Source organism: Elephantulus edwardii, unplaced genomic scaffold (assembly GCF_000299155.1).
Source record: "Elephantulus edwardii isolate Elephantulus edwardi_28Jun2011 unplaced genomic scaffold, EleEdw1.0 scaffold00090, whole genome shotgun sequence".
NCBI lineage: Eukaryota > Metazoa > Chordata > Mammalia > Macroscelidea > Macroscelididae > Elephantulus > Elephantulus edwardii.
In genome coordinates this window covers 2,384,571-2,404,191 of record NW_006399840.1, presented here as the reverse complement: position 1 = coordinate 2,404,191, position 19,621 = coordinate 2,384,571, and the positions used below count along the sequence as shown (strand labels likewise).

Below are 19,621 nucleotides of genomic sequence, written 5' to 3'. Positions count from 1 at the left end.
AAAAAAAAAAAAAAGAACATGAAAAAGGTAAGTATTGAATTGTAACACAATGTAGAAGAAGCTTGGAAAAACACTAGTAAGTGAAAGGAGCCAAATATAACAGGCCATAAGCTGCAAGAATTTATTTATACAAAATACCCAAAGGAAATGTATACAGTAGTGAGCTCTGGAGGTTTGGTGGTAAGAAGCTGTGCTGCAATCGCAAAGGAAGGTGGTTAGAATCTACCAGATGCTCTACAGAAGAAGGAAGGGCCATTTCCTCAAGAGTGACTGACTGCCTCTGAAAACAACTGGAGGGTCAGCTATGGGTCAGTTCCGATGTGACAGCAAACATAACAAAAACTTACACATTTATTGTTTTTATATGCAATCATAAAACAATAACAAAAATTTGCATAGTCATACACACATTTTTTGTTGTTGTATACCACTGAGTTGGAAGCAATGAGGGCTGACCCTCGGAGAAGCAGTTAAATCAGAGGGGCGGACACGCCTATCCTTCTCCTATGGATCTGCTTGTGGACTCAAACCTCATGTCTTTGGGCTGTCTGTGTAGCTTCTGCCCCCCTGGACCACTAGAGCATACATATAAAGAAAGTATATTTTAGAATTACATACAGGTGAGACATTATGAATGTACTAAATGCCACTAAACTGTTGAATTTAAATAATTAATTTTATGGTATGAAACATTTAGGGAGATCTGTTGGCCTACTGTCAAGAAGCTGTGTTGCAATCCTGAAGACACTCAGTTCAAAGCCACCAGCTGCTCTGCTGGAGAAGGATGGGCAATCTCCTCCCATCTGATTAACTGACTCTGAAAACCCACCTGAGGGTCAGCTATAGGTTGGTTCCAAATAGACCGGATGCAACAAACATGAGATATTAATTTAAAAAAAAATCTGTAGAAACCCGGAAGCTCTCCAGGTGACTATGGTGGCAACCAGTATCAAGACAGGCGGGCCTGGAGAAAACGGCCGACCCAGTAAGGAAGTGATCATCTGACAAGCAGCCATGAGCTGGGCTCAAGCCATCTTGCTGGCCCCAAGCCATCTCGCTAGCCCAAGCCCTCTCTCGGGGCGGGGGAGGCATCTGCAGGCCAGCCCTCACGGGATCCCCCTTCTCTCAGGTCCCCCTGCAGGGCCTCCACTGCAGCACAGCCAGCCACCATTCTGACTCCCCACTGGTCCCACGCCCCCTGGAGCCATAGAGGGGGGCTCTCGTCAAGGCTGTGGTACCCCGCGTGAAGGTGTTTGGACCCAGCAGTGAGTGGGACAAGGTGAACTTTGTGCAGGCCATTCAGAACTTTAGAAAGCATGACGTGGGCAAGTGGGGCCACGTGGACTGCATCTACCTGGCCCTGAGCATGAAGCGCCAGTACTGGCGTGGACCGGAACCTGGCCATCTAGAACATGCTGCTTGACATCTTCCCCAACGAGGTCTTTCGGGAGTACAACATCTTCCAGTACAAGTATTTGCACTACCAGCCACAGCAGGAGTGTGGTGTTGCTGTTCTGGAGCAGATGGAGAACCACGGGGTGATGTCCAATAAAGAGATGGAGTTCCTGCTTCTTCAGATCTTTGGACACAGAAGCTTACCGATGCATTCGTGGGAGGTTGTGGCAGACCCACTTTAAAAACATCAACCCCTTCAAATACACCAGATACTCTGCTGGAGAAGGAGGGGCAATTTGGTGGTACACAACAAGGAAAATAAAAAATTAAAAAAAAAAAAACAAACAAAAAAACATCAACCCCTTCCCTGTGGCCCAGGAGCTGCCCCAGTGGACATGGCCAGGTTGAACCTGTGGCATATAGAGCCCAACCTTAGCACTCAGGTCTCCATCTACCAGATGCCTGTCTAGAGACTCCACAGGGGCAGGAGATCCCAACCAGCCTCACATGGTAGGGATCCAGGGCCCCGATCAGCAGGCTGCCCTGGCCCAACATGATCCATTCTGGTCTATCTTTGCGAGGGCCCCTTCTCCCTGTGGCTCCACAATAAGTGTGTCTACTACCACATCCTCAGAGCTTCTAAGAAGAGGAAAGTAGAGATTCCAGGGGAGTGGAACCTCTACCCCCTGCAGCTTGATCTGGAGTACAGAAGGAGGGCCTGGGATGACTACGAGTTTGACATTGATGAAGTGGAGGAAGGGCCTGTCTTCGCCATGTGCAAAGCAGGTGCCCATGATCAGGCCACATTGGCCAAGTGAATCCAGAGACTACAGAAGACCAACCCTGCCCTATCCCAGATCCCCGTGGTCTTACACCTGGCAAGCTCCACCTCTGAGCTCCTGGCAGCCTCCCCAGGGTTAAAGCAGCTGCCACCACCACCACCTCAGGGCCAAGAGCAAAAGGGAGCAGCAGCAGCAGGGCTGGAACTGAGCCTGCACACAGGTCGGTGGCCTGTGGCTGGACTGCAGTGAAAGCATGAGAAAACTATGGGTGGACAACAAATAAAAGTACTCCTGTCTTAAAAAAAATTTTTTTTAAATCTGTAGACTAGAATCAAAACTAAGTCTAATATTGATGAGTCCAAAGATTGATGGGCTCCACATCCAGAAATATTCTGCGTAAGTTTTTAATCATATTCTCGGTAGGTAAGAGCTCTAGGAGCCTACTGGTAAAGAAATGTGCTGTTCAAATTCACCAGCTGCTCGGCAGGAGCATGAATTTTGTTTTTGTTGTTGTTAGGTGCCATCAAGTCATTTTAACCCCAGTTATTGTGCCAATCCATCTCATCTGCATTCTTCTTCTACTGCACTGTCCCTCAACCTTTCCAAGCATATCCTTATCCAAAGACTGGTCTCTCCTGGTTACATGCCCAAAGTATTTGAGACAGAGCTTCAAAATCCTTGCCTCCAGGATTTCCTTGCCTGATTTCACTCTCTCCAGGACTGGCCTGATTGTTCTCCTGGCAGTCTACGGTATGTTCAACACTCTTCTCCAGCACCATAACTCAAAGGCATTGATCCTTCTTCTATCATTCTTAGTTATTATCCAGCTTTCTGATGCATAGCAAGTAAATGTGCAGACCACAGCCTGTATAAGGTGCACCTTAGTCTCCAGAATGACATCGTTGCTTTTCAGTACTCTGGAAAGGTCCCTGGCAACTTTCCCAATGCAATTTGTCTTCCGATTTCCTGACTGCGAGTGTCAAGAATGTTGACTGTGGAACCAAGCAAGCTGAAGTTATTAACAATCTCAATCTCTTCTCTATCATGAAGCTGCCAATTGGTCCTGTGGTGAGAATCTTTGTCTTCTTGATGTTGAGCCTCAATCCATTTTGAAGATTACAGTTCTTGACCTGAAGCAAACATCATATCCTCCTCAGTTTCAGCAAGCAAGGTTGTGTCATCTGTATAACGCAGGTCATTGATAAATTCTTTTCCATTTCTGCCATATTCCTCCTCATAAAAGTCCAACCTCACAAATGATCTGTTCTGCATATAAATTGAAAAGGTATAGAGATAGGAGCATCCCTGATACACATATTTCCTGATCCTAAACCATGCAGTGTTTTCCTGCTCTGTTCTGACTACTGCTTCCTGGTCCAATCACAGGTTTCACAAGACAATATAGTATAATTTAATGTTAAAATAAGAAATATTATTAGTGGTTAAAATTACCAGTAATATTTTCAAGACTTAGATAATCACAATACAAGAAGTGCTTCTGATTTGTAATATACACAGGAGTTTAAGTGAAAACAAAAAGAAAAGAGGTGAGGAAAGAGGATGATGATGATGATGATGATGGTGAGAAAAGGAAAGTAAAAATGAACAAAAAAGACCAGAGACATGCTGTATGAACAACAACAGAAAAGCAACACCATATTTGGGTTAATTTAGCAGATATTTTCAACACAATAAAGACTATGTACTCATTGGTCATATTAACATTATTAAGGAGTTGACAGAAATATCTCTTATTTGAAGAGCTACTGCTCAATTCTATTTTCTATTTTTCATGTAAGATCATTTTATATTCATTATCACAGTGCCAGGCACATACAAATAGTATGTGCTCACAGAGTGATCATCTGGCAGGAAACATAGTTTAACAAATAAACAAATGTATGGGAGAAAAAAGACTGAATTGCCTATGTTGATATGTTTGCTACTGGAGATGTGTTGCTTCTCCATGTAATAAAAGCTAATCTAGCCAGGGGATAATATGTGAGAAGGAGTAACATATAATGAAAAGAAAAAAAGGTTTGGGCTCATAAAGACCTATCTTTAAATTCAGGCTCCAAATCTTAGAGTGGTTTGATTTTTTTATTTGTTTGGGTTTTCTTTTTTTTTTTAAGTCCTTCAACAAATCACTTAACTTTTGTCTTGATTTCATTCACTTGTAACATGAGGATTACAATAACTACCTAATAAACCCTCAACAAGATGGACAAAAGAGTGACTGAAACTCAAGCTCATCAGAGGTGGTGAGGATGGTACAAAATAGGGCAGGTTCAGATCTGTGGTTCACTGAGTTGCTATGAGATACAGTCAACTCAACAGCACATAACCACAACAATAATAACACCCTCACAAACACAAAGGACTAGCAAATTTGGCCCTTAAAACAAGCTAAGATCCGTTCTCAAACAAATTCTGTAATTCATACGGAGCCCACTGATGGGTATTACTAACAATGCTTACCATCTGGTAGCTTCCTGTTTTAAATAATTACTCTTGCTAAATAGGTCCCAAGTTTTAAAAAGAACATTATAAGAAAAGTTTGCACTCTCTAAATTCTGGTTCCATTTACAGAAAATCTGATATTACCAGTCACAGTTGAGTTTATAGAGTTGTGAGGACTAAAAATAATGTAAGAAAAATCCTATCTTTGTACAGTGGCAGATATTTAATAGATATAAATTGTTGTTCAAACCTCTCATTAATATCTTTATCATCCATTAGCTAGTCTACATTCCTGTAAATATTCCAATAATCTTACAATGTGACTACAGATTAATCAACACTCTCACAGTATTATAGAAACAGAACATGGAATGATGAGGAGTGATGCACCTTCTCTTTAAAGAGTAAAGTGGTTTCACTTAACCTTGACTTTTAGACTTCTCTTCAATCTGTATATTCCTGAAGATTTATACAAAGGGAGGATTACTTCATTTCAAAAGCTATTTCTAGAATACAGGAATAAGTACCATGCTTAAGAAGAAAATGCCAAGTTTTCACTATTTCTATTGTGTTTTCTATCTACTCTTGGGGTGAGAAAATGCCAGTTTAGGAGTTAATAACAGCAGGCCAAAAATAACAACAGGTTTGCTGTTAGAGTACAGTATTTGTCTGTCAGTTTGCTGTACTGTGGTAACTTGTGGGTTGCTGTGAAGCTAGAATCTATGTTACCAGTGTTTCAAATGTCAGACAGGTCACCTGTGGTGGACAGGTTTCAGCAGAGCTCTCAGATTAAGACAGAAAAAAAGGAAAATTTGGACATTGATTTTTGAGAGAATAAGCTTCTGAAAACTCTAAGAACAAAAGAGGAATACAGGAAGCTATAGTATTAGGGGTAGAGTCAAAGTTTAAATAGTAACATAGTAAGATAGATCTAATGGGGTCTGTATCCATTTTCTAAAAGAGAAAGAAATCACCATAGTCAGCAAGGTGACTAACTAAATTATGCATTCATTGTTACTTACTGATATACATTCATAATTATCATTTTGAAGCAAGGATTTTTATTTTTCTGGTGCCATCAAGTGGTAACATAATGAAGTGTTCTGAAGTTAAATACAAGTAACTTCTAGGTAGAAAAATGTCACTCTGATGTGCTTTATCTTAAACCCAATGATGTTTTAAAAACTCAAACTCATTGTTGTTGAGTCAGAACCAACTCAGAATTTTGTTCCAACTGACTCTCCAGGTTTGCAGAGGCTGAAAATTGCACTGGTGGATACTGTCCATCTTTTTTCCCTGAGGAATTGCTGATAAAATAAATTTGAACCACCAGGGAGATTGCCATCACTATACATACTGCAGCACATCACTATACACACTAGGTCAACAGAGCTCCCTAGTGATATTTTAACACATAATTACTTAGAAAAGGGAAATATATCAACACATATTACTTCCAACTCATTCTCATTAAAATTCCCAACTCAAAACCATGAACTATGACAAAAAAAAATAGTTCTTAAGATCAGAATGATCTACCAATAAGCAAGCAAGCAAACATATGCCATTTCAGGGGAAAAAACACAAAAACAAAATGTGGATAAAAATTATACAACAGTCAAATTTTTAAAAATTATACAACAGTCACGTCTTAAGAAAAAGTGCCTTCAGAATTAACTGATCAATTAGAAACCTTAGAAATAGTAGCTAAAATTACTTAACTGTATAAAGAAGACATAAAATTAATTAGAATTAATATGAGCAACAGTTATTCAAAATTATGTGATAGCAGGTTCCAAATGGTCATACAAACAACTTCAGTAAGACATAATTACCATGAAAAAAATAAAAATATTTCAAACTCTGGTTATTGCTATATATACAAAGCATTAGCAGCGTTTTTTTATGTACAGGTGCAACAAAATAGGTATCTAATGTGAAATCTGAATACCCAGATGTCAGATTTGGTACATTTATATAGCTTAGAGCCTCATAAAACCCTATAAATATGGCAATAAACATTCTTTCTTTAAAAAAGCAAAGAAACAAACCACAAACTTTTCAAGGCAAAACCCAATGTATAAAATTATTAGATGTAAAAATATTAAGACTAGAATTTTAGATGCCTTAAAGAAAATGGATTAGTAGTTACTAACTTAGAAAACCCAAGAAAACAGCCTGATCTACATGCGCCACAAAACTCCTCCAAAATTCAGCAACTATTAGCACGATGCCAAGGAAAAAACTGAAAATAAAGAACTGGTCAAAATCTCAAATTAGGAAGCAGATAAGACTCCCTTACCATCATCATCATCATCATCACCCACATTTCCTGGTCTACTCTATACAGGTAAGCATATACCCTTATCCCACTCCATTATAAGACATGATGGTTTATAATCTCAAAAGGATAAAATAGAAGACTTTTGGATTATAGGATATCAATCAGAGCGAAAGTACAGTGAATACTGCAAAATGTTAGCAGTACTGGAAACTATGGTGATCTTAATGGTTTCTTTAAGTCAAAGATACCAGCATTATAATGAAATTATGATTTTCTGGAAAGAAGCTCACTTAAAGAAGCTCATATCAACCTTTGATTACTGTATTCAAAATGTAATGGTACTGTAGTATGCTTCATTCTGCTTTTAAAAGGCAAGTGACTGAAAAAAAAGTAATGCTTTAATTAAAAAAGTATTATTTTAATAAAACCCATTATATTTAGCTATGTATGTTCTATGTCATCTTCATTAATTAATCAGCTAAGAAGCACTGCATCCAATGAAGAATACAGTAGTGGACAAAGCCAAAGGCCCTTTATACTCTCAGTCTCAAAGCACATGTCATTTTTGTCTCTTTAGGTCATCAAGAGTAAATGGATTAGAGTATATTTGTGAATACTACTGGGAGTTGAAGACTGGCAAACGCCAGTCACCAAATCAAAAGAAACAAAAACTCTATTAATACAAAAGACATAGAGTCTTGTTGACTTAAAAGAGATCTACTTATATACATTAACTGCTCAAAATAGAGTTAAATACCTCTGATACTATCTTAGATCTCACATAACTAAAAGCACATAGCCAGTATATAACTTACTGAGGATTCATTAATGTCTTTTTTTTTAGTCTTGTTTCTATACAGGATTATGAAGCCAATAAAGTCATATAGATATACTTCTCCCACAGATAAAAACATTCCCAAACATATTAATATAGATAAAAGTGTACCTTGAACACCTTCTAGTAGTAAATCAACTCCTTTCTTATATAAATCAGAAGCAGCTTCATAGTTTTCTTCTTCTTCCTTTTTCAAAGCCAGCTTAATTAATTCTCCTGCTTTCTCCAAATAATCTCTCTTGCCAAGTTTGTGTTTTAAACTCCCAGGAAAGAGGCTACGGCTTTCCCGTTCTTCTTCCGTTTTGTTCTGTTCACTGTCAGAAGCAACAGCCCCTAGTGCTGAAGTATCCGAAGAAAGATTGAGACCAAAAGTTCTAGTGGGAGAATTTTGATTGGAAGCCATTCCATCATCTAACTCAGCAAGAGAATCCACATCAACAGTAAGAGATACCAGATCACTGTCACTGGAGATGCCTAGAAATATGATCACAACAGTAAACAGATATTAAACTGAGAATCAGCCAAAAGGATACAAATCATGCTGAAAATTCATTTTTATACTATCCAAGTTAATTAGAAAAGATAAAATTTACTGATAGAAGTCAATGTCTAGACATAAGATACAGCTTAATTCAATCATTTCCACACCAGCCCTCTCTATAATTCTGGATTATAATCTTCTTGCCTTAATCATCAAATTAAAATTGGAGAATTGTCTTTATCTGATTTTGTTTTCCAAAACAGTCTATACCACAAGATCTTCTAAATTGTTTCTAGAAAGCTGTTCTTATACACGGAGCGGTACTAAACAACTGTTGTTGTTGTTGTTGTTGTTGTTGTTGTTGTTGTTGTTGTTATGTGCCATCGACAACTATATTTAATTAAATGAAAAACAGTAAGAGATTGGGGGAGTCGGACAAAAAGTTCTTCAATCTCAGTTTTTAAAATTTGCTGTATGACCACTAGCAAGTTCCTTAAAGTATAATAGACTGTTATAACTATTACAATAATGTCTACACAATGCATACTCACAATTGTGCTTTTAGGTAACTATTCATATTTGAAAAGTTATGGCGTTTTGTTTTGTTGTCTTAACAACTAACCTTTTCAAAATCTGAATGGTTTCAGCTCTTCTACAGTTTGTAGAAAGAACTTGAGTCTCTCTTTGCACTTTAGCTTTCTAACAAAAATACGTAATACATGCTGTTGAAACATTAAGCAGTAAAAAAATTTTTTTTCAATTCACATAACTGGATGATACAGGAGCAAGTCCTACATACAGTAACAGCTCATGCATTTTTTTCTCAAGACCCCCTCTCTAGTTTTATAATTGTAACAACTGTTGAGAACTTCAATTTTGCTTATGTTAATTATGACTACCAATACCATCTTACAAAATAAAACGGAGATATTTTTAAATATTCATTCACCTTAAAAAGATATTTTAAAGCCCACTGCATAATTTTTTGGGGGGAAAAACACATTTTCCAAGACTATTCAGTAGAAAGAGTTGCATTAATTTACTTTTTTTTTTAAATCTCATACAAATTTGACTAAACAGAGGATGGCTAGTTTCTCACTTGAGCTGCTGTATTTAGTCAGCCGCCATATGCTCTTTTGTTTGAATGACATAAGAAGTTATGTAAGTCAAAATGGGATGAATATTTTAACCTTTTCAAAAAATTACAGATATTGTTCTGTGATAGAATACAAAAATTTGACAAGGGTAGTTCCTTAAAGCTTATTATACAATGTGGAACATAAAATTCCATCAAGATCTTCATATTCTATTACATTAATATTCTCTGGTTTGTTCTGTACTTTGAAAGGATCCTTAAGCAAAGCATGAGTTTGTAGTATCACCTATTGTTAATATTTTTTAATATTGGTTCCAGATGTTATGCAGAATTTCTAAATGTTAGCACATAATGCAATATCTATTCTCCCAAAATCATTTGTTAAGATCTCCTCTTTAAATTAAGTATAAGGAAAATGTAAAGTTTATTAATGGCAGGTAAAAGTTTTCCAAAATCCTAATTTTATATCAGAAGCACAAATTTTATTGTTAATAATGCATACTAACAGTTATTAGATGATTGCAAAAATAATGCAGGATTTTGGTTGCTTGATTTATATGTTATACTTTGTAAGTCTTATTAAAAAATATTAAATGTTATATAATCTTTTAAAGCTTATTTAATGCTCATTTCCTTCTGTAAAACTGGTTTTAAATAAAAATTATACTTCGTCTATTTTTTTAAGATCTAGCATATTATTGTGGTTGTTATGTGCTGTCGAGACAGCCCTAAATCCTGCTCTATTCTGAGCCAACCTTATTCTCTCTAAAATGCCTACCCACATACCCCAGTCACTGAATCAATCCATTTTATTGAAGGTCTTCCTCTCTTGCACTATCCCTCCACCCTCCCAAACATGATGTCCCTTGCCAAGGACTGGCCGTTCCTTGCAACATGTCCAAAGTATGTCAGACAAAGCCTCAGAAGCCTTGCCTCCAGGGAGCAGACACAGAGGATGTCAAAAAAGCTTTTCACTAAGTCCACTTTTAAGCATTCAAAATTTTGCTGCAGTGCAGTACAAACACCTCAAATATATTAATGAAGTTTGGGGCAAAAAAGGTATAAACTAATGCATAGTACCACACTAGTTTCAAAAATTCCATCATTGTGATTCCCAATTCCCAAGCTAGGTGGACAACAAAAGTTGGCAATGATCTGCTGAGGACAATGTAGATGCTATCCCCTCAACACTGCATAAGAAGTTAAACGGTATGTATCATTCTATAAGTCATCAACTACATGTCATCTTTTAGCACAAACTGGAAAGGTGAAGAAGCTTAACAAATGGGTAGCATAGAAACTGAACAAAAATAAGGAACTGGCCCTTTTAAATCTTCTCCTTTCACTCAATAAAACAACTCATGTCTCAATCACATTGCAACATGGAATGAAAAATGGATCCTTTATAACAAATGATGACATTCAATACAGTGGTCAATCAGATCTCAGTGTCGAGTACCACCCAAAACCAAGCTTAGGCCAAAAGTGGTGACTGTTTGGTGGTCTGCACCTTGACAAATTCTAGGTGAAATTCTCAAATCTAGGTGAAATCATTACAGCAAAGAAGCACTGTGAAGAAATGCACCCAAATCAGCAATGTTTGCATCCGGCACTTAACAAGAGAAAAGAAAAGTCCAAACCTTCTGCATGACACTCTTAACCATACCTCGCACATCCAATATTCCAAAAGCTCAACAAATTGCGTTACAAAACTTTGCCTCCTCCAGCATACTCATGAAACCTCTCAAGCAGCTGACTACCATTACTTCAAGTACCTTGACAAGTTTTTGCATGGGAAACTCTCTTCAACCACCAAGGTGCAACCAAAATGCCTTCAGAGAACTCATCAGCACAAGAACCCCAGCATTTATGTTAACGGAACAAGCAAACTTGGATCTTGTTAGTAAAAATGTGTGCACTGTACTGGTTCTTATTTTAATTAACAAAGTAAACTCTAAGCAGTTACAGAATTCAAAGTTGATGTTTAAGAAACTGCATTATTTTTGAGACACTCTAGTATTTTTCCCTAACGGGTCAGCTCACTTCATTAACTTTTGAGGAAGTACTTGTCAAATACTCATGTCTGACTAACAGTAATTTGACAGTTGTTCTTTTAAGCTAAAAGGGAGGTCCATGAAAATGGTAGTTAAAGCCAATTCATGAATCAAACAACTACACCAGGGCAATTCAGTATACAAATGTGATTTATATTTATTTGTCATTTTCTCATAAAAAAAACTTTTAAAAGATATGTCTCAATGGCAGCAATTTACTAAATGCTTTATTAAGGATATTCTTAAATTAGTAATTATTTTACAATTAAAATACTGCAATTACACATAACAATTACTAGTACGCTATGGTGTCTTGTCTTGCTTCATGCAGAACACCAATCTTGCTTTTTTATGTCATCTGTGCAAATATTAGCACAGTAAAAAAAGAAAATAAAGACCTAATGTTATCATCAAAATAAGTTTTGCCTAACATCTTATACAGTGCAGCCAGGGGAAGCTGGTCTTGGCTGCTCTACATACCAACACCACCAAGGACAATTACAATCTTTAGAAGAGAAGGGTGCAGGAAGGAGAGACTTGAGAGCGTGGCTGCATAGCGGTATATGCCCCTGCCCCACTCAACCCTACATAGGATAAAGAGGGGTGAGGAGGGTGGTCTCAAGCAGAAGAGATCCACAACTGGCTATCCACAAGACCTGAGAGGGCTGCTGCATAGAGGTACTTGTGGCTCTGCACACACACACACCCCGATCCAAAACCAGACAAAAAGTGCCTCTTCCAGGGAAGTTGGTCTCCCTGCTCTGAGCACCAGCACCACCAAGGACCATTACAAACTTCAGAAGAGCAGGTGCGGACTGAAGAAATTCCCACTGCACATGAGACCTGAGACGGTGGCTCCATAGAGGTACATGGTCGTGCCCCCCTTGACTCCACACAGATAAAGAGGTGCAGCCACATGGAAGTTGATCTCCAGCTGCACTGTGCACCAGTAGCACCAAGAACAATTACAAACTTTAGAAGAAGTAAGTGGAGATAGGACAGATTATCATCAGGCTACATAGTGTCAGTCTGGTGACTAAGATGCACTGATTCAGGCCATAGTCTTTGCAATTACTTGTTGTACATCAGAAAGCTGGACAAGGTCTAGGGATGAAAGAAGGAGAATTGATGTTTTTGAGCTCTGGTGGTGAAAAAAATATACCATGGATTGCTAGGAGAACAAACAGGTTCATCCTAGAGTGGATGAGACCAGGCTGCATCTTGTAGGCAAGGATTCTGAAGCTTCATCTGACATATTCTGGATATGTGGCAAGGAGGAACCAGTACTTAGAGAGCAAAGCCATGCTTGGGAGAGTGGAGGAACAGCGCAAGAGAGAAGACCCTCAATGAGATAGATTGACTCAGTGACTGTGATAATGGGGTAGGTGTGTCATAGACAATAAGACTGGCAAAGGACAGAGCAGGGAATAGGGCTACTGTATATAGGGCTACAAGGAACTCTACAGCACGTAACAACAACAACAATATATAAGATTTTACTACAACAAGATAAAGGTAAATAAGCCAATAGAAAAATGGGCACAGGATATGAACAGACACTTCACCAAAGAAGACATTCAGATGGCTAACAAGCATATCAAGAAATGTTCAAAATCCCGAGCTCTAAGAGAGATGCAAATCAAAACAACTATGAGATATCATCTCACCCCAGTCAGAATTGCAAAATTTAACAGAACAGCAAGCAAAAAATGCTGGTAAGGTTGTGGAGAAACTGGAACCCTTATTCACTGTTGGTGAGAGTGTAAAATGGTGCAACCACTGTGGAAAGCGGTATGGCGCTTTCTCAAAAAGTTGCAAATAGAGATACCATTTGACCCAGCAATTCCACTACTGGGAATATACCCCAAAGAGACCATAACTGATATCCAAGCCGATATATGCACACCCATGTTTATCACGGCTTTGTTTACAATAGCAAGGAGCTGGAATCAACCCAAGAGCCCATCAACAAACGAATGGATAGGGAAGCTGTGGTATATTCACACAATGGAATACTATGCTGCATTGAAAAACAAGGAACTCATGCAATATTATTCAAAATGGGTGACTGTGGAGGACATTATGCTGAGTAAAGTATCTCGGTCACAAAAGGACAAATACTGCATGATGCCACTGCTGTAAAGCAGGACTGACATCGGGGTTGGGAGGCGACTGAGAAGGATGGGTTCAATAATGTATACTGCATTGAAACCGATGAGGGAAAACTGTTTAAGAGGGAAAATTATTAGGCATTTTGTCATGATAGGAGCCCAGAGCGAAGGCAGTATAGTGAAGTGGACCTGGGGGGAGGGACTGTAAAACAATGAAAGAATTTTTCTTTTACTTTCCCAAGAGGGTAATATACTAGCGGGAAGGGTTGGGAGGGCAGAAAAGTGCAACAATGCATGAATGGAAATCCAAAGTTTCTGTAAATTTTCATTGAAATTAATAATAAATTTTTAAAAAGAAGATATTTAAGTGGACAGCTGCATAGAGGTACAGGGCCAGCTGTCTTCCCCTACTGCAGATAGAGAGTGCAAAAATCAGCAGGAAACTGGTTTCTGGCTATTCTGTGGATGACCAAGCACAAGTGTACACGTTAGAACACAAGGGTGAGAACACAAAGTTTAGAACACACAGGTAAGATTCTCTCAAGGCTACACTGCAGTCCAGAGGAAAGTTGAAGGATTTTAGGAAAGGCAAGCTTTCCCACTGAAAAGGACCAGTAAAGGCTCCTGGTATAGCAAGTTGCCCTCCTCCATAAAGGGAACACTTTAAGTCTGCAACTAATAAAAAAATTATAAAGATGAAGGACCATCAACAACCTACACAGATGCAATAGAAATACAGACCAAGAAAAACTTCACATATAAAGAAAGCAGCAGGCAACTTCAAACATTGCGAAAAAACAAAATAAGCCTTCTTCTAAAAAAGCAGAGCATATTACAGATCCAGAAAGAGAGAAGAAGAATATATTAACTCAGAGTCAAAAAAAAAATCTACAAAAGAAGGTACAAATGATGGTAAAAAGAATGGAAGCCATAAATAATGCAAATGTCCTAAAGACAAGGAATCAAGAGAAATATATGGATGTGAAGTTACAGAACAGCTAAGAAGAAGGTGCAAATGATGGAATAAAGGATGGAAGCCATAAATAAAATTAATATTTCAGAAACAGAGCACCAGGAAAAATATATCAACATGGAGGAACACAAAAACTACAGAAGAAATCGCAAAAGTAGAAGAATTGAAACTGTAGATAAAAAGGTACAAAAACTTAAAAAATCATCACAAGACCAAAAGGATACAGCCAACACAGTACACAAAAGAACAGAAATGGTTTCCAACATGCTGAAGAGACAGAACAGAAAAGTCAGTGTGTTGAAAGACAAGAACCTCAATGGGAACATACTAGAAGAAACATTGGGATAAATATTAAGAAAACATCAGAATCATGTGAAATAAGATCAAAAGGAGCAACATGTGTGTATGCTCAAAATTTCAGAACACAAGAGGGAGAGAGAAAGAACTGAAGAAATTGTGGAAGAGGTACTAGAAGAAAACTTCCTAGAAATTATGAAGATGGAGAAAATCCATATTCAAGAAGCTCAGCAAATCCCTAACAGACTGGGATGGGATGGTTAATCATAGGGTTACACAATTTGATGAGTGGAGGGAGAGATGGGTGAAGCAAATGGGAAAGATCTGGTATGAAAAACAATGTATATGAACTTTGTAAATAAACCAGTACAAATTAAAAAATTTTTTAAAAATAAATACAAAAATAAATGGGCAGAAAAAAGAAAACCATCAAGGAGTATCACAGACAAATTCTCCAAAATCATAGAGTACTAAAAATATTATAAGAAAAAAAAAAAAAAGAAGTCACCTCTAAATGAGAACCAATTCAATTAAGTTCTTATTTCGAAGCAGAAAGCAAGGTAGCAAGAAGTCAATGGGATGGCATATACAGATGGTTGAAAGAAACCAACTGCCAGCTGAGGAGCCAATACCCACTAAAGCTTTCCATCAAATATGAAGGAGAAATTAAGTTATTTGCAGAAATCAGGAACTTAAGGAATTTGCCTGTGACACTGGAGAAGAGTGCTGAATATCCTATGGAATATTCAAAAGGATAAACAATTATGTCTTGGAAAAGGTGCAGTCGGGGTGTTCCTTGGAGGCAAGTATGGTGGAACTCTGTCTCACATACGTTGTTAGGAAGAACTAATCTTAGGGAAAGGGTATAATGCTTGGAAAGGTTGAGGCCAGGTGAGGAGAAGATGACTCTCAGTGAGATGGACTGATACAATGACTGTAATGATGGGCATGAGTATATTAGAAATTATGAGGATGGCACAGCATAGCACAGGGTTCCTATCAATTATTCACAGAATCACTACGAGTGCTGTTGTAGATGATTCAACAGCACTTAACAACAGTGTGTCACACATGATGCTACTAACTGAAAGGCTAATGGTCTAAATCCACTAGCAGCCCTAAGGGAAAAACACAAGCAATCTCTTCCCACAAAGTTTTACAGCCGCTGAAATGTGATGGATGGCTGCCAAAATGTAGAATCTACTTAGTTTAGGTTTAGGAATGATTTTCATTAGACAAGATTGAAAGCAGGTTTGCATTAAGCTGTGTAGAAAATGGGCTTGGGAACAACCAAACTTTGGATCACTACTGCATAGTGATTTTCAATATGGGTGTGGGGGGGGGGTGCATGCGCGTGAGCACACACACACACATGAAAAAATTACACACAAAAGAATTTACTTAAAATCAAACACCAAGTAGAAAGAAAGTAGGATGAACTGTTATTGTTGTTGATTGCTTTCGAGTTTAGCACTACTCATATCGACCCTATGAAAAAAAGGGCTGAAGCCCCTCTACAACTACTGACATTTACCAAAGTTCACAGAGTTTCTGGAGGCATGTCATTTAGGAAGTGGATGCCACTCCTGCTTCCAAACCTGTCATAGTATGTTATTGTTGTTATGTGCCATTGAGTCGCCTGCAACATATAGCTACTCTACGTACTCTTCCCTTTCCTGAGTCAATATCACTAACTTTGGCACACCAACCCACTTTGCCCCAGTTATTGTATCAATCCATCTCATTCGGGGTCTCCCTTTCCTACGCTGTCCCTCCACCCTTCCAAGCATGATGTCCTTCTCCAAGGACTGATCTCTCCTGGCCACGTGCCCAAAATAAGTAAGGTGGAGTTTCAAAATCCAAACTTCCAAAGAGAAACTTGGTTTCACCCTCTTCAAGACAGACCTATTTGTTTTCTTGGCAGTCCATGGTATGTTCAAGACTCTGTTCCAGCATCACTACTCAAAGGCATCAATACTACTTCTGTCATCCTTAGTCACTGTCCAACTCTCTGAAGCATAACAAGTAATTGAGAGCACCATGGCCTGGATTAGGTGCACCTTTGCATCTAGACTGACATCATTGCTCTTCAGCACTCTGGAGAGGTCCATGACAGCATATTTTCCCAATGTAATTCGTCTTTTGATTTCCTGACTGCTGGTGTTAAGAGTGTTGATTATGGATCCAAGAAAGCTGGACTTGTTAACAACCTCAATCAATCTCTTCTCCACTTAATATGGTGCTGGCAATTTGCACAGTTGTGAGAATCTTTGTCTTCTTGATGTTGATCTTCAATCCATATTGAAGACTAAAGTCCTTGACCTTTTGCAGCAAATGCTTCAAGTCCTCCTCAGTTTCAGCAAGCAAGGTTGTATCATCTGTATATCACAGGCTGTTATTAAGTCTTCCTCCAATCTTGATGCCACACATCTCATAAAGCCCTGCTTCCCAAATTATCTGTTCAGCATACATATTGAAAAGGTACTGGGACAGGATGCATCCCTGACGCACTCCTTCCCTGATTTTGAACTATGAAGTGCTCTGAGGACTGCTTCTTAGTCCAAGTATAGGTTTCGTATAAGCACAATCAAGTGCTCCAAGAGTCCATTTTCCTCAAGGTTAGCCACAATTTACTGTGATCTACAAAGTCAAAAGCCTTTGCATAGCCCATGAAATACAGATAGACATTCTACTGATACTCTGCTTTCTGCCATGATCCATCTGACATTGGCAATATTGTCCCTAATGCCACGACCTCTTTTAAACCCAGCCTGTAACTAGACTATATAAATTTACATCAGGAGCCAGTACTTCATTTCTTCCTATGTGTAGTGAGATAATAAATACTCTAGACTTATCGACAACATAGTCTCTTGTCACTACTACTCAACTTTGCTGTTGTAGCAATGAAGATGCTACAAACAATATATAAAATGAGTGAGGATGGCTATGTTTCAATGAAACTATCTGTGGACATCTTCATTTCAGATCACGTCCATGTAACAAAATATTTTTTTAAAATAATTCATTTTTAAAAAGTAATTAAAAAAAACATTCTAAGCTCACATAAGAGGTCACTAGGCAAATATGGTGCACTAGGTTGCTAACCTCCATTACAGACTCAAATTGCTGGCTTTATACAAATAAGTTAGGGTAAAAACTTGTTACTGACAGTTATGCTCCAATTTTATATCAGTTTAAAACAATATTAACAATGTATCCTGATTTTCAGCAGTTTCCCCCCCTTTTTTTAATTCTTGATGTCTTTGAGTTGTGGTACTGGAGAAGAGTATTGAGCATACCAATGGACTGCCAAGAGAACAAACAGGTATGTCTTGGAGAGAGTGAAACTCAGTTGCTCCTCGAAGACGAGGATTTTGAAGCTCCATCTCACATATTTTGGGCACATGGCCAGAAAGGACCAGTCCCTAGAGAAGGACCTCATGACTGGAAGGGTGGAGGGACAGCACAAGAGAGGAAAATACTGGATGAGATATACTGACACAGTAATTGGGGTAACAAGGGTAGGTGTGCCTAGATAGTGAGATTGGCTCAAGATAGAGAAGGGTTCAGAGCTACTGTGCATGGGGTCCCTGTGAGTTGTAGTCGATTGGATGGTACATAATAACAATTCTTCAAAGATCAAGAACAAACAACTAATTGTTCTCTGAAAGCAATAAGATTTTACTAAACCCACAATCTTATGTACACAATTAATAATCATAACTCTCCAACTTTTCAATCACACAGCCAGCATTTCATAATCAAAATCTTTTACATCAGTTCTACAAAGTTACTTGTCCACTGTCCTGAGAAGCACACCAACTTAGTAAATATCTTTAAAAACACTCATCTAAAAATCTCTTATGTATCTCCACATAAATTTATATCTTTAAATTGTATCTTTATGTAATGTGGAGTACTGATACTAAAACAAATTAGGCAAATTGGGAAGAGGTGAATTCTCATTTACACAAGACTAAACAAGACTAAAGTGCATGAAGTTAAAGCTATACGTACTCAGATGTTTTGCCTTTGACCACAAAAATTCAGAGACCTAGTCACACTTCTCTCACCTTTGCAACCTTACTTTAATACCAAAGAAAAGTAAGGTCATGAAAACACCCAAAGAGAGAGATCATAAAATAGGTAAATAAATATTGATGCAAAAGCTTCCTTTCCAAATTCTATCTAATTTCTAAGTGAAGAATCTGTAAAAGTAAATAAACAAAAGCTAGCAGGTTAGAAAAAGGACTTTTAAAAAATGCATTTGCATACAATAATTGACATTTGTGTTTTATTCATGTACATTGTGTTTTATATAATTTTTTATTTATATAGTGTTTTTATAAAATTAATTACTAAAGATTGATGCCTATTATTACTGCAGCGAGGAAACCAACTTTAAAAAAATAAAATGTAAAGAGGAAGAAGCAAAGCAAAACTTTTCTTATGAACACACACATGAATATCACAAGCATTCTTATGCTGAAGACTAAGTGGGTTCATAGTTTTAGAGGATAACTTGGCAGTAACTATCAAAAGTACAAATATTTTAACGTTAGCCCTGACGTTCCATTCATACCAAAACAATCACAGATGTATGAAAAGACTCAATCATAAGAATATTTACCATAAAAATTGAATAGGACTTTTCGTTCTTTCAGCACCACCATGGCGGTCGGCAAGAACAAGCGCCTTACAAAATGTGGCAAAAAAGGAGCCAAGAAGAAAGTGGTTGATCCATTTTCTAAGAAAGATTGGTATGATGTAGAGGCACCAGCAATGTTCAATATAAGAAATATTGGGAAGACAATAGTCACAAGGACTCAAGGAACCAAAATTGCATCTGA

The 19,621-nt window shown here is 37.9% G+C and overlaps 1 protein-coding gene across 1 annotated transcript in view; it reads right to left on the bottom strand.

Annotated features, from left to right (window-relative positions):
• The window catches only part of LOC102855364 (ribosomal protein S6 kinase delta-1-like), a 280,773-nt gene that overhangs the window by 154,110 nt on the left and 107,042 nt on the right, over nucleotides 1–19,621 (bottom strand). The window contains 1 exon segment of the mRNA XM_006890552.1: nucleotides 7,868–8,230. Coding sequence (XP_006890614.1) covers nucleotides 7,868–8,230 — 363 coding nt within the window.